At 40.7% G+C, this 14,742-nt stretch overlaps 1 protein-coding gene across 1 annotated transcript in view; it reads right to left on the bottom strand.

Annotated features, from left to right (window-relative positions):
- The window catches only part of ATPsyngamma (ATP synthase, gamma subunit), an 87,769-nt gene extending 81,309 nt beyond the window's left edge, over positions 1 to 6,460 (bottom strand). The window contains exon 1 of the mRNA XM_090388000.1: positions 6,306 to 6,460. Coding sequence (XP_090244126.1) covers positions 6,306 to 6,355 — 50 coding nt within the window. The 5' untranslated portion in view covers positions 6,356 to 6,460. The remainder of the gene's footprint in view (positions 1 to 6,305) is intronic.
- Between the last annotated feature and the right edge of the window lie 8,282 nt (positions 6,461 to 14,742).

Raw genomic sequence — 14,742 nt, 5'->3', positions numbered from 1 at the left:
CAGACCTGTATACAGTACTCTAGATGTGGCCTGACTATTGCCTTATACAATGGAATAATCAACTCCTTATCCCTGCTGGAAAAATTCCTGTATATCATTGACAATACTCCATGAGCTACTCTTGCAGCCCGTCTGCACTGCTCAGAGAACTTCATATCTGCCTGCACAATCACCCCCAAGTCCCTTTCATTCTCTACCACTGTCAGTGTAGTACCACAGAGTTGATACGTTGCTCTGGGGTTGCTGTTTCCCATGTGTAGTACTTTACATTTGTCAATGTTAAACTTCATTTGCCACCTCTCAGCCCATATGCTCAACCTTTCCAGATCCTGTTGCAGCAGCATAGTGTCAGTAGTGTCCTTGACAACCCTGCCAACCTTTGTATCATCTGCAAATTTGGACATTAAGCTTGATATACCATCATCAATATCATTTATAAATACAGAAAACAATAATGCACCCAACACTGAGCCCTGAGGGACTCCACTAATAACATTAGTCCACGATCAGCAGTGTCCATTGATTACCACTCTCTGTCTTCTCCCCCTCAACCACCCCTTTATCCATAGCAGCAATTTGCCTCCAATGTCACACTGCTCCAATTTGTGTAGCAGTCTTCCATGTGCAACAGTATCAAAAGCCTTTCTAAGATCCAAGTATATAATATCAAAGTTATTCCCTGCATCCAATTCTTTTGTGACTGCATCATAGTATCCAATCAAGTTGGTCAGGCAAGACTTCCCCTTAACAAAACCATGCTGTGTCTGAGCTATAACTGAAGTCTTGTCTAAATGATCCTGCAGTGCTTCTTTAACCAGTGCCTCCATTAATTTTCCTGGAACAGAAGTTAAGCTCACAGGTCTATAATTACTTGTGTCAGCCTTTGATCCTCCTTTGTGAATTGGGGTCACATTTGCACATTTCCAGTCTATGGGTACCTCCCCTGAGTCCAAGGAAGCTCTCATAATTATGGCTAAGGGTTTGCTTACTTCCTTTGCTGCCTCCTTTAATATAACTGGATAGATCCCATCCACCCCGTTTGCCTTTCTTGTGTTTATCTTCAACAGTTTCTCCTCCACTTTACTCCCAGTTATTTCAAGATTCTGTAGCTTACTGCTAGAGTTGAATACACCTCTGGCATTCCCCTTGCCGAATAACTCCTCATGCGTGAATGTCGATGCAAAATATTCATTTAGTTTGTTAGCTACCTGAGCAGGATCATCAACAGTTGACCCATCAATATCAAGTGGACCAATCTGATTCATCCCCTTCCTTCTAGAGTTTACATAAGTAAAGAACTCTTTGCTGTTTTTCTTTGCATCCCTTGCCAAGGATTTCTCGTAATCTGCCTTCGCCTGCCTAACCTCCTTTGTAACTTGGTTGCATATCAACTTGTATCTATCATAGGCTTCTGTGTCATGTGTTAATTTGTAAGTATCCCATGCATTTTCTTCTCTGCCATATGCCTCATTACTTCATCTGACATTCATTTTGGCCTAAACCTTGAACAATATTTCTTAGTTGGTATGTAAAGCCTAGTAGCTTCCAAGATAAGTTCTTTGAATGCTTCCCATTTTGAATTTGCTGTTGGTAACATCATCAGTTGGTCCCACTGTATAGAATTTAAATACTGTCTCAGTCCATCGTAGTCGCCTTTACGGAAGCAATAACCCTTCCCTTTACCCCTAATGGTAGTTACCTCTTTCAGTAAATCCCACTTCAGCACACTGTGATCACTGCCACCTAGTGGTTCATTTATCTGCAGATTCTTAATGCATGAAGAATCACTGCTGATAATCAAATCATGAGTATTACTCCCTCTAGTTGCCTCCCGAACATGCTGATGTAGAAAACAATCATCCAATAAATCCACAAAAGCCCTGCTAGTGTGTGAGTAACCAGCCCCCAAATTCCAGTCAATATCTGGGAAATTAAAATCTCCCATTATAAGACTCTCTGATTTACTGGCCCACTCTATTTCCCTGTACAGTTCCTTATTATACTCATCAGAGTCATTAGGCCTATAGCACACTCCTACTCTCAATTTTGATCTCCCAATGCTTATGTCACACCAAACTGAATCAACACTGCACTGTCCAGCGATGTCGACTGGCTTCACTTCCTTGGTTTTTATGTGTTTCTTAACTAATAGCATAATCCCTCCCCCCTTCCTATCCTGTCTATCCTTTCTCTAGACGTTGTACTCCCCAAATTGCAGTTCTGCATCCCTTATATCTGTTACCACAGGACCAGAAGATTTACTTTTTTTTGGGTAGGAGGGGGCTATTTTTACAGCACTGGGAAGGGTCTTTAACAAGGCTTCTAAGTGACTTAATAAAAACCATATAGCGTCCAGTTTCACATATCCATGCCTTCAGGTACCATTTACATCAATTACTCCAAAGTACATTTTTTCAAAGTAAAAACTATTGATTTCAACTATTTCACCAGTCTCATTTTAAAGTGGGTATGGCCATTTTGCATTGATACAATTCATTTTCGGTATACTCATTTATTTTTAGCATTAACAAATATTAATATTAAAAACTACATCAAAATACAGTAAGCTGTTTAAAATCTGGCACTGTCAGGTTGCCAGATTTAAAAATTTTAACAAGGTCCACCTAGTGATCAGGTAGGTTTACAGCAGTGCATTTCAATAAATATTAGGCATAAACAACTGAGCTTATTCACATCTCAAAATGTGTAATAACCATCTTGTCCTTTCATTGGTTTCTGCAGGCAGCATTAAGATGCATTATACAATGGTCTTTCTCACAGTAGAACAAACTTGACTTTGTGACGAGCGCTGCACTATTTTCAACAGATAGTTTTAGCTATAATTACAACTATGAAAACTGATTTCATATACTGCATGATAGCTCACATCAAACAACTTCTTTAAAATTGTTTTATCTAGACGTTATCACTAGAGATCACCTACTACCCGATGAAGTGCTAATCAGTCCTGAAAGAGGTTATGTTCGATCTTTTAAAAAAAATTTTCCGATTATGCTATTTGTGAGCTATCTGTTTGAAAGTAGTGCAATAGTGGGGCAATTCATTGTAAAGGCAAGCTTTTCTGTTGTGAGAATTAAGACTATTGCTCTATCTATATAATTAAACTACTGCTGGGTGCAAAAGCACATTAAAATATTTCTGTAAGCATCTTATGAAGAAAAATATCACTGTTTTTTGCATGGAATCTTAAAGACAAATGTGACTATAGATAGAAGTATTAAAATGTTTACTTAAATTTTAAAAGCTACCATAAAAAAAAAAAAAAAAAAGTGACTGAAGTGTAAATAACAGCGGATAGTGCTGGTTATTAGTGAAGCAAATAGCAAATTTATTAGTATGCAGTAAAAGGAATACTGATTTTGTATGGTAACATTGACATGTTGAAGTTAATGGGGTAAGTGTAACTCAACTCCAATTAAAAACAAGAGGATCGTCAAAAAAAAAAAAAAAAAACTAAATTTCTCTTCTTCAATCGCATGGCATCTGAGAGATGACTGATAAGGTGATAAATTTTCATTCTAATTTTTTTTTTTTTTTTTAATTTGGGAATGAATGGAAAAAATTATGCAATCTTTTCTTTTTTTGTTTTATGAATGATTAGAGGTTAGCATTAGCATTAGTAGAGGCATACGATGCAAGAAAGCAAGCTTATTCAGCATCAGCCAAAAAAAAACCCTGCTCCCATTTCACCCCTCCGTTCGTTCCAAATAGCTGTCCAGCTCAGCCTTAAATTTATTTGGGCTATCAACTTCCACAACAAAAGATAGAAGTCTGTTCCACCAATCAACTACCTGCTGGCTAAAGGCAAACTTCCGCAGATCTATCCTACAACTGTCTTTCCTCAATTTGAATTTATGCCCTCTCAGGTGATTATTCTCAGCAAGAGGAAGAATCCCATCAACACTGAGCATGCTCAAACCATTCAAGGCTTTATACACCTCGATCAGATCACCTTGCAAATGCCTAGTCTCCAGACACTGTAATTTGCAAAACTAAAGCCTTTCTTCGTAAGAGCAACCTTTTGTTCCATTCACCAATCTTGTTGCTGTTCTCGTTCCAACAACTCTACATCCTTCATAAAATGAGGTCTTCAGACCTGTATACAGTACTCAAGGTGTGGCCTGACCATTGCCTTATACAAGGGAATAATCACCTCCTTATCCCTGCTAGAAAAGTTCCTGTATATCATTGACAAGACACCATGAGCTACTCTGGCAGACCGTCTGCACAGCTCAGAAAACTTCATTCTGCCTGCACAATTACCCATTCCTTTTCATTCTCTACCACTGTCAGTGTTATACCACAGTTGATACGTTACTCTGGGTGTTATGGCTTTCCATATGTAGTACTTTATATTTGTCGATGTTAAACTTCATTTGCCACCTCTCAAGCCCATCTCCTCAATTTTTCTAGATCGTGTTGCAGCAGCGTACTGTCATTAGTGTCCTTAACAAACCTGCCAACCTTCATATCGTCTGCAAACTTGGACATTAAGTCTGATATACCCTCATCAATATCATTTATAAATACAGAAATCAACAATGGAACCAACACTGAACCCTGAGGGACTCCACTAATAACATTAATCCACGAAGAGCAGTGTCCATTGATTACCACTCTCTGTCATCTCCCCCTCAACCACCCCTTTATCCATAGCAGCAATTTGCCTCCAAATATCACACTGCTCCAATTTGTGCAGCAGTCTTCCATGCGCAACAGTATCAAAAGCCTTTCTAAGATCCAAATATATGATATCAAAGTTATTCCCTGCATCCAGTTCCTTTGTGACCACATCATAGTATCCAATCAAATTGGTCAGACAAGACTTTCCCTTAACAAAACCATGCTGTGTCTGAGCTATGACTGAAGTCTTGTCTAGATGATCCTGCAGTGCTTCTTTAACCAGTGTCTCCATTAATTTCCCTGGAACAGATATTAAACTAACAGGTCTATAATTACTTGTGCTGCCCTTTGATCCTCTTTTGTGAATTGGGGTCACATTTGCACATCTCCAGTCCATGGGTACCTTCCCTGAATCCAAGAAAGCTCTCATAATTATGGCTAAGGGTTTGCTTACTTCCTTTGCTGCCTCCTTTAATATAACCGGAAAGATCCCATCCACCCCGGGTGCCTTTTTTATGTTTATCTTCAACAATTTCTCCTCCACTTTCCTCTTAGTTATTACAAAATCCTCTGGCATTCCCCTCCCTGAATAACTCCTCATGTGTGAATGTAGATGTAAAATTCTCATTTGGTTTGGTAGCCAACTGAGCAGGATCATCAACAGTTGATCCATCAATATCTGGTGCACCAATCTGATTCATCCCTTTCCTTCTAGAGTTTACATAGGTAATGAACTCTTTGCTGTTTTTCTTTGCATCCTTTGCCCAAGATTTCTCATAATCTGCCTTTGCCTGCCTAATCTCCTTTGGCTTATATCATAGGTTTCCACTTCACCCATTAATTTATATGTATCCCATGCATTTTTCTTCTCTGCCACATGTCTAATTAGTTCATCTGACATCCATTTGGGCCTAAACCTTTTAGCGTTAGCATTAGTAGAGGCATATGATCCAAGAAGAAAGCTTATGTGGCATCAGCCAAAAAAAAACCCACTCCCATTTCACTCCTTTAACTGTTTCCGTAGAAGCTACTAGATGTCATTCAAACAAAAATACCCATCTTTCTTGGAATCAATGTACAAAACACTCCATCCATCAACAATAATTCATCTCACCCTCATGCCCCTCTGGTTGTGTACATGGATAAATAAGAGCACCATCTTGACATTAGTGGCATTCTACAATTCTATTCATTGTCGCCATCAAATATTTTTCAGAAAATTGCATGATATCAAAGGGTTCTAATGAGTGAAAAATTAGAGAAAGTGCAGTATAACAGAATAAGATTCTGTTTATTGAAAAATTCACTATAGCAACTTTATTTCAAGGCCCAACCGACCCGTACCTGTACACGCGCTAAAATAATGTTAAGATTCTTATTGCACATGGTATAATCATTAGTGTAATTAGATTTAGTAGGAATACAGGTAAGTCGGGGTTGCGGGTGACTTGTGAAAGTTTGTACATACCTATAAATATTCGTGCCGAAAACCAGTCAACTCAGTGTTCATAAAATACCGTTATGATCAACATAAAAGTTGGATCAAGTAGTAATTAGTGGGCATACCCACACATAACAGACAGTACATAGATTTAAATTAGGTTCATTCTGCCAGTCATAACCAGCTATACCGAAATTCAGAACAAGAACTATTTACATACCATTGTGGAACAAATGGTGCAGCTCGATTAACAAGCGACAACATTTTCATTGCTTTTAAACCAACTTAGGTACCCAACACGGTCAAACTCAACCAAAGGCTTACACCTGACCTCCAAAACAAGACAATCTTTAAAAGCGCCATCTAAATACGTGAATACCAATCGCCATTTTGATAACGTTTCAGCGCTAAACAGTATAATTATAGTGTTGTAATATTGTTAATATTATTGTTTTTGTTGTTATATTATTTCACCCTGATGGGGGTTTCCAGCCGGTGATGACAGGTTTAGTACAAAGTGTACACGGTGGTTGTTACGTCTGGTGTTGCTGTTGTTCGAGGAACTCTCTGACCATCCTACAGGAGTTCAGGATTGCCACATTCTGGAATTCTTTGTAGGTGTTCTCTGGGAGACATATTGCTGTTAGACCGTTATGTAGGATCTTTGGCACCATAAAGTGGTGCCGAAGATCCTTTCGGATCTTTTTTCTCCTGGGTTTTACGGAGGTTGCCAATATTGGGCACCGCTATGTCAATCAGATAGGGAGACTTTTCCTTCTTGTCGACAAGGATTATGTCAGTCAGGTCTGTTGTGTGGGATTGCCTTGTCCGTTATTATTATTATTGTTGCTTTTATATTATTTCTCCCTGATTGGAGGATTCCGCTCCGTGATGGGTACTGCTGCCAAGTACACAGAGTGGTTGTAATGCCTGGTATAACCCTGGGGGCTCACATCTGGTGAGTATGGGCTTGGCACACCCAGGGTCCTGAGCTGGATATCACCATTCCTCGGGAACTGTTTTTTTTTTTTTTTTTTTCCTGGTGCAGCATAAGCCTCAGGCTTCCTTGCATCATATGGATATTAATAATAATAATAATAATAAATACTGTTGGTCGAAGAAATCTCTGACTGTCCTACAGGTGTTGTCTGCGCGGGTAGCACATTGGTATCGTCGCCGTCCTCCCCACACCGGGTGGAAAAGGCCTGGGTTCGAATCCCGTCAATGACGCGAGGAACTTTAATGGGCTTTTTTCACTCCGTGGCTGAGTTAGTCGGTCTCAGGCGTAGATAGCAAGGTTTTTCTCGCCAGTAACTGGGGTTTTTCCGTCCAGCTAAACACTCAAATTAATACATTAACCGTATTTGTGTCTGTAAATTGCGTATGTTCTATGGTCGATTTGACCATAGAATATACGCAATTTACAGACACAAATACGGGTTAATGTTTTTAATTACGGGCAACCCTAAAATAATAATAATAATAATAATAATAATAATAATAATAATAATAATAATAATAATAATAATAATAATAATAATGTCCTACAGGTGTTCAGGATTGCGACTTTCTGCAGTTCCTTACAGGTGTTCTCTGGGAGACCTATTGCTGCTAGGCTGCGATGTAGAGTCTTTGGAACCATAAGGGGTAGTTGACACTGTGATCGGGATGGTCGATATTCCTTGCATATGCCACATCTCCTTGACCTCATGTCTGACGTTTGTGTGCTTATTAATTTTTTCCTCATGGGTTTTCTGGACATTACGAGTGTTGGGTACCGCTAAGTCAATTAGGTAGGTAGCCTTTTCCATCTTGTCCACAAGGGTTATGTCCGGTCTGTTGTGCTGGATGGTCTTATTTTTATTATGGCGCGGTCCCAGTACAGCTTGTGGGTTCGGGTTTCTAGCATTAGCATCAGCATTAGTAGAGGCATTTGATGCAAGAAAGCAAGCTTATGCAGCATCAGCCAAAAAAAAAAAATAAATAAATAAACAAATAAATAAAAAATAACCACTTCCACTTCACCCCTCTGTTCGCTCGAAATACCTGTCCAGCTGAGCCTTAAACTTATTAAGGCTATCAACCTCCAGGACAAGGGATGGAAGGCTGTTCCACCAACCAACCGCCCGCTGGCTAAAGGCAAATTACCTCACGTCTATCCTACATCTGTCTTTCCTCAATTTGAATTTATGCCCTCTCAGGCGATTATTCTGAGCAAGTGAATCCCATCAGCATTGAGCAGGCTCAAACCATTCAAGGCTTTATACACCTCTATCAGATCACCTCGCTGGTGCCCAGTCTCCAGACACTGTAATTTCCAAAACTTAAGCCTTTCTTCGTAAGGGCACCCCTTTGTTCCATTCACCAATCTTGTTGCCCTTCTCTGTATTCGTTCCAGCATCTCTACATCCTTCTTGAAATGAGGCCTCCAGACCTGTATACAGTACTCTAGGTGTGGCCTGACCATTGCCTTATACAAGGGAATAATCACCTCTTTATCCCTGCTAGAAAAATTCCTATATATCATCGACAATACACTATGAGCTACCCTTGCAGCCCATCTGCACTGCTCAGAAAACTTCATATCTGCCTGCACAACCACCCCAAGGTCCCTTTAATTCTCTACCACTGTCAGTGTAATACCACAGAGTTCATACGTTAGCATTTAGCATTAGTAGAGGCATTTGATGCAAGAAAGCAAGCTTATGCAGCATCAGCCAAAAAAAAAAAAAAACCACTTCCACTTCACCAATCTGTTCGTTCAAAATACCTGTCCAGCTGAGCCTTAAGCTTATTTAGGCTATCAACCTCCACCACAAGGGATGGCAGTCTGTTCACCAACCAACCACCCGCTGGCTAAAGGCAAATTTCCGCACGTCTATCCTAAATCTGTCTTTCCTCAATTTCAATTTATGCCCTCTAAGGTGATTTTTCTGAGCTAGAGGAAGAATCCCATCAGCATTGAGCATGCTTAAACCATTCAAGGCTTTATACACCTCTATCAGATCACCTCGCTGGTGCCTAGTCTGCAGACACTGTAATTTGCAAAACTTAAGCCTTTCTTCGTAAGAGCACCCCTTTGTTCCATTCACTAATCTTGTTGCCCTTCTCTGTACTCGTTCCAGCAGCTCTACATCCTTCTTGAAATGAGGCCTCCAGACCTGTATACAGTACTCTAGATGTGGCCTGACCATTGCCTTATACAATGGAATAATCACCTCCTTATCCCTGCTGGAAAAATTCCTGTATATCATTGACAATACTCCATGAGCTACTCTTGCAGCCCGTCTGCACTGCTCAGAGAACTTCATATCTGCCTGCACAATCACCCCCAAGTCCCTTTCATTCTCTACCACTGTCAGTGTAGTACCACAGAGTTGATACGTTGCTCTGGGGTTGCTGTTTCCCATGTGTAGTACTTTACATTTGTCAATGTTAAACTTCATTTGCCACCTCTCAGCCCATCTGCTCAACCTTTCCAGATCCTGTTGCAGCAGCATAGTGTCAGTAGTGTCCTTGACAACCCTGCCAACCTTTGTATCATCTGCAAACTTGGACATTAAGCTTGATATACCATCATCAATATCATTTATAAATACAGAAAACAACAATGGACCCAACACTGAGCCCTGAGGGACTCCACTAATAACATCAGTCCACGATGAGCAGTGTCCATTGATTACCACTCTCTGTCTTCTCCCTCTCAGCCACCCCTTTATCCATAGCAGCAATTTGCCTCCAATGTCACACTGCTCCAATTTGTGTAGCAGTCTTCCATGGGCAACAGTATCAAAAGCCTTTCTAAGATCCAAGTATATACTATCAAAGTTATTCCCTACATCCAGCTCTTTTGTGACTGCATCATAGTATCCAATCAAGTTGGTCAGGCAAGACTTCCCCTTAACAAAACCATGCTGTGTCTGAGCTATAACTGAAGTCTTGTGTAAATGATCCCGCAGTGCTTCTTTAACCAGTGCCTCCATTAATTTTCCTGGAACAGAAGTTAAGCACACAGGTCTATAATTACTTGTTTCAGCCTTTGATCCTCCTTTGTGAATTGGGGTCACATTTGCACATTTCCAGTCCATGGGTACCTCCCCTGAGTCCAAGGAAGCTCTCATAACTATGGCTGAGGGTTTGCTTACTTCCTTTGCTGCCTCCTTTAATATAACTGAAAAGATCCCATCCACCCCGGGTGCCTTTCTTGTGTTTATCTTCAACAGTTTCTCCTCCACTTTACTCCCAGTTATTTCAAGATTCTGTAGCTTACTGCTAGAGTTGAATACACCTCTGGCATTTCCCTTGCTGAATAACTCCTCATGTGTGAATGTCGATGCAAAATATTCATTTAGTTTGTTAGCTACCTGAGCAGGATCATCAACAGTTGACCCATCAATATCAAGTGGACCAATCTGATTCATCCCCTTCCTTCTAGAGTTTACATAAGTAAAGAACTCTTTGCTGTTTTTCTTTGCATCCCTTGCCAAGCATTTCTCGTAATCTGCCTTCGCCTGCCTAACCTCCTTTGTAACTTGGTTGCATATCAACTTGTATCTATCATAGGCTTCTGTGTCATGTGTTAATTTGTAAGTATCCCATGCATTTTCTTCTCTGCCATATGCCTCATTAGTTCATCTGACATCCATTTTGGCCTAAACCTTGAACAATATTTCTTAGTTGGTATGTAAAGCCTAGTAGCTTCCAAGATAAGTTCTTTGAATGCTTCCCATTTTGAATTTGCTGTTGGTAACATCATCAGTTGGTCCCACTGTATAGAATTTAAATACTGTCTCAGTCCATTGTAGTCGCCTTTACGGAAGCAATAACCCTTCCCTTTACCCCTAATGGTAGTTACCTCTTTCAGTAAATCCCACTTCAGCACACTGTGATCACTGCCACCTAGTGGTTCATTTATCTGCAGATTCTTAATGCATGAAGAATCACTGCTGATAATCAAATCAAGAGTATTACTCCCTCTAGTTGCCTCCCGAACATGCTGATGTAGAAAACAATCATCCAATAAATCCACGTTGCACTGGGGTTGCTGTTTCCCATATGTAGTACTTTACATTTGTCGGTGTTAAACTTCATTTGCCACCTCTCAGCCCATCTGCTTAACCTTTCCAGAACCTATTGCAGTAGCATAGTGTCAGGAGTGTCCTTGACAACCCTGCCAACCTTCGTATCGTCTGCAAACGTGGACCTTAAGCTTGATATACCATGATTAATATCATTTATAAATACAGAAAACAATAATGGACCCAATACTCAAACCTAAGGGACTCCACTAATCACATTAGTCCACGATGAGCAGTGCCCATTGATCACCACTCTCTGTCTTCTCCCCCCTCAACCACCCCTTTATCCATAGCAGCAATTTGCCTCCAATGCCACACTGCTGCAATTTGTGTAGCAGTCTTCCATGTGCAACAGTATCAAAAGCCTTTCTAAGATCCAAGTATATAAAATCAAAGTTATTCCCTGCATCCAGTTCTTTTGTGACTGCATCATAGTATCCAATCAAATTGGTAAGGCAAGACTTCCCCTTAACGAAACCATGCTGTGTCCGAGCTATAACTGAAGTCTTGTCTAGATGATCCTGCAGTGCTTCTTTAACCAGTGCCTCCATTAATTCTCCGGGAACAGAAGTTAAACTAACAGGTCTATAATTACTTGTGTCACCCTTTGATCCTTCATTGTGAATTGGGGTCACATTTGCATATCTCCAGTCCATGAGCACTTCCCCTGAGTCCATGAAAGCTCTCATAATTATGGCTAAGGTTTTGCTTGCTTCTTTTGCTGCCTCCTTTAATATAACTGGACAGATCACATCCACCCCAGGTGCCTTTCTTGTGTTTATCTTCAACAATTTCTCCTCCAATTTACTCTCAATTATCACAAGATTCTCTAGCTTACTGCCAGAGTTGAACACACCTCTGGCATTCCCCTCGCTGAATAACTCCTCATGTGTGAATGTCGATGCAAAATATTCATTTAGTTTGTTAGCTACCTGAGCAGGATCATCAACAGTTGACCCATCGATATCAAGTGGACCAATATGATTCATCCCCTTCCTTCTAGAGTTTACATAAGTAAAGAACTCTTTGCTGTTTTTCTCTGCATCGCTTGCCAAAGATTTCTCGTAATCTGCCTTCGCCTGCCTAATCTCCTTTGTAACTTGGTTACAGATCAACTTGTATCTATCATAGGCTCCTGTGTCACGTGTTAATTTGTATGTGTCCCATGCTTGTTTCCTCTCTGCCATATGTCTCATTAGTTCATCTGACATCCACTTAGGCCTAAACCTTGAACAATATTTCCTAGTTGGTATGTAAAGCCTAGGCGCTTCCAAGATACGTTCTTTGAATGCTTCCCATTTTGAATTTGCTGTTGGTAACATCATCAGTTGGTCCCACTGTATAGAATTTAAATACTGTCTCAGTCCATCTTAGTCGCCTTTACGAAAGCAATAACCCTTCCCTTTACCCCTGATGGTAGTTACCTCTTTGAGTAAATCCCACTTCAGCAAACTGTGATCACTGTCACCTAGTGGTTCATTTACCTGCATGAAGTAGTGATTCTTCATGCATTCTTCATGCATGAAGAATAACTACTAACAATGAAATCAAGTGTATTACTCCCTCTAGTTGCCTCCTGAACACGCTGATTTAGAAAACAATCATCCAATAAATCCAGAAAAGCCTTGCTAGTGTGTGAGTGACCAGCCCCAAATTCCAGTCAATATCTGGGAAATTAAAATCCCCCATTATAAGACTCTCTGATTTACTGGCCCACTCTATTTCCCTACAATTTCTTATTATACTCATCAGAGTCATTAGGCCTATAGCACACTCCTACTCTCGATTTTAATCTCCCAATGCTTATGTCACACCAAACTGACTCGACACTGCTCTTTCCAGCAATGTCGACTGGCTTCACTTCCTTGGATTTTATGTATTTCTTAACTAATAGCATAACCCCTCCTCTCTTCCTATCCTGTCTATCCCTTCTGTAGACATTGCACTACCCAAATTCCAGTTCTGCATTCCTTATATCTGTGTGACACCACCTCTCTGAAATCCCCATAATATCTGCCTTTGATGTTTTGAGCAATACCTCAAATTCATCAAATTTATTTACTAAACTCCTAGCATTGGTGTACACGCAAGTATACATGCACCTGTTCTTTTTCTTAGCTACGCTAACACAACCCATGTGTTTACTTGTACCCCAATGATTCCCAGCAGTCTCGAAAATATCCTGCATCGTATTTTCCAGGCTGCGGCTCATTAGAAGCAGTGCAAGAATCACTTTCACCTCTGCCAGTGGCTACTGTTAATCTATTAGTCCTTGTATCCCCCCCCAATCTAGTAGTTTTCCGACCCACCTAACACAGCCTCGATAGCATCAGCAAACATTCTTGCACCCTTTCTATTTAAGTGTATCCCATCCCTGTAGAAGCAGTATTTCCTGTTAACAGTGTTAACAGGACAGACTGTTAACAGTTAGTACTGCCTGTGGTTCGTACTTTTAGTATGGTACACTTTCTTTGGTCAACTGGTATTTCCTCGCTAGCTTCTGATGTATTATCCTGGCTACCTGGTCGTGTCTATGAGTGTACTCAGTCTGGGTGATCATCTTGCACCCAGCGGTGATGTGTTCAATAGTTTGTGAGGCCAGGTAGCTTCATCGGCATGTGTTATCTGACATTACGGGCTCCTTTGCGATGTATTTTCTTTGTGTTTCTGGTGTTGATTACCTGGTCTTGGATGGCCAGCATGAATCCTTCAGTCTCGGGGAAGAGCGTCCCGCTTGTGAACCATGCATTGGAAGCAATTTTATCGATGTAATCTTGATGGAGGTCATTGAGTGATGGAGTGTCTTCTTTCCCCATCATTCTAACTTCGTTTCTTGTACCGTCTGGGCGGGAGGGGGTTCCTCGCTTAGGTTGACTGAGGTATACCACTTATCTATCTTCCTTATGGCCTGGTGGAGTGGTGCTGTGTTGTCCTCGAAGTAATTCTTCAGGTTAACTATCGCTGTTTTCTGTAGGTCTATCGGGCCCCTTCTTCCCTCTTTCCCATCTATTGTTAGTCTCTCCACTTCAGGTCACTTCGGGTGGTGTTGGCGGCTCTTGGTCATCGTTATCCTTGTGTTTTGCATGATATCTTCTAGCTCGATGTTAGCCCAATCTATGACCCCGAAAGTGTATGTTAGTACTGGAGCTGCATTGCTGTTTATGGTTTTAATTGTGTTCCCTCCATTCAATTTTGCTTTCAGCAGGCTTCTGAGTCTCTGATGATATTTTTCGGTCAGGCACTTCTTAATTTCTTTGTGCTCTAACTGCTGAGCCTGCACCATCCTTGGTATTTATAAGTCTCTCCTTCTGTCATAACTTCGATCCCTTTGCCAGTCAGCAGCTGGTAGTTTCGGCCAACTAAATTTCCCTGGTGCAGTGTGTTGGTCTTCATTTGTCTAGACCAATTATTATTATTATTATTATTGGCCATATGCTACAAGGAAGCCTGAGGCTTATGCTGCAACAGACAAAAAAAAAAAAAAAAAAATCCCAAGTTACTCAGAGAGAGAGAGAGAGAGAGGAATCACCAAGAAAGCGAAGAATGACGCTGTCCAGCTCATGATCCTGGGTGTGCCAA

Source organism: Mastigoproctus giganteus, chromosome 13 (genome assembly GCF_048544385.1).
Source record: "Mastigoproctus giganteus isolate SK-2022 chromosome 13, ASM4854438v1, whole genome shotgun sequence".
In the NCBI taxonomy this organism is placed as follows: domain Eukaryota; kingdom Metazoa; phylum Arthropoda; class Arachnida; order Uropygi; family Thelyphonidae; genus Mastigoproctus; species Mastigoproctus giganteus.
The sequence above is the reverse complement of the archived record's forward strand: the minus strand, read 5'-3'. Positions and strand labels throughout refer to the sequence as shown.